The sequence below is a fragment of the Grammomys surdaster genome, unplaced genomic scaffold, assembly GCF_004785775.1.
Source record: "Grammomys surdaster isolate TR1022 unplaced genomic scaffold, NIH_TR_1.0 627, whole genome shotgun sequence".
In the NCBI taxonomy this organism is placed as follows: Eukaryota; Metazoa; Chordata; class Mammalia; order Rodentia; family Muridae; genus Grammomys; species Grammomys surdaster.
In genome coordinates this window covers 29,673-30,656 of record NW_021605046.1, presented here as the reverse complement: position 1 = coordinate 30,656, position 984 = coordinate 29,673, and the positions used below count along the sequence as shown (strand labels likewise).

Sequence of the window (984 nt, the reverse complement as noted above, 5' to 3'; positions counted from 1 at the left end):
TGCTAAAAAAGGCCCCCAGCGAGTCCACTTTGCCAGTGACCAGCTCATAGTGGACTTCTCTCTGGTACTCTGCAGGGCTGAGGAGACTCTCAGAGAGAATCCGGGCTTGATATTTCCCTAAAAGGTTTAACAAACAAACAAACAAACAAACAAAAACAGTTGTCATTGGACGCTCAGCATGAGCTCTCAGGTGACAGGATGTCTGACCTACCCCAAACACCAGACCCATCATCTTCATTGGTCCCAAATGGTTAACATCAGTGCCGGCCTCACAGAACACACAATCGTGCTGAACACACCGCACTTATTAAAAGGTGGTGGAACTCACACCCAGAAAAATAATTAAGAAAGACCAGTCAGTTTAGGAACAGAGAATGTTAAGAAGCCTGTAAGTGATGAAAAAAGACCCTCAGATTGAAAATACATAGCATTTATGAATATTAAAATGGCACCCCCAAAGGGTCTGGAGAGATGGCTCAGTGGTTAAGAGAACTAGCTGCTCTTCCAGAGGACTTGCAACCCAGAACCCCAAGACAAAAGAAGGGGATCCACCAAGCTGGGAGACTGGGCAATCAATAGTGTGGCTCTCCCATTGGCCAAAGGGTGGCCAGGACTCACCCGTGACAGCAATGCAGGAGTCAATGGCAGCATTCCGGCAGGCACAGATGATGACCACATAGTTGGTCTTGGATAGTTTTCCCTCGATGAGCAACCGGAACATCTCAGAGAGACCCTCAGCCAGGGAGTAAGCACACTCAATAACATGCACACTGTCATTACAAGAGCTGGCGGCCAGGCCCGCCAGCCAGGGCAGCTGTGCAGAAGTCACAGGCGCTGCTGTGGTGGTGGCTGGCGGAAAGGGCTGTGGAGGAGCCTGCTGGTACTGCCTTATCTCTGTCAGGTGTGATTCACGCCAGGAGCGCAGGAAGATCTGCTCCAGGTCCTCCATCAGTGGTACTTGGTCTGCAGCTGCAAGACATGGTG

At 50.4% G+C, this 984-nt stretch overlaps 1 protein-coding gene across 1 annotated transcript in view; it reads right to left on the bottom strand.

Moving 5' to 3' along the window:
• Positions 1 to 7: 7 nt before the first annotated feature.
• LOC114633407 (protein GREB1-like) overlaps positions 8 to 984 on the bottom strand; it is a gene marked incomplete at its 3' end in the record, with an annotated part of 19,289 nt that continues 18,312 nt past the window's right edge. Inside the window, 2 exon segments of the mRNA XM_028781988.1 lie at positions 8 to 117; positions 619 to 969. Coding sequence (XP_028637821.1) covers positions 8 to 117; positions 619 to 969 — 461 coding nt within the window.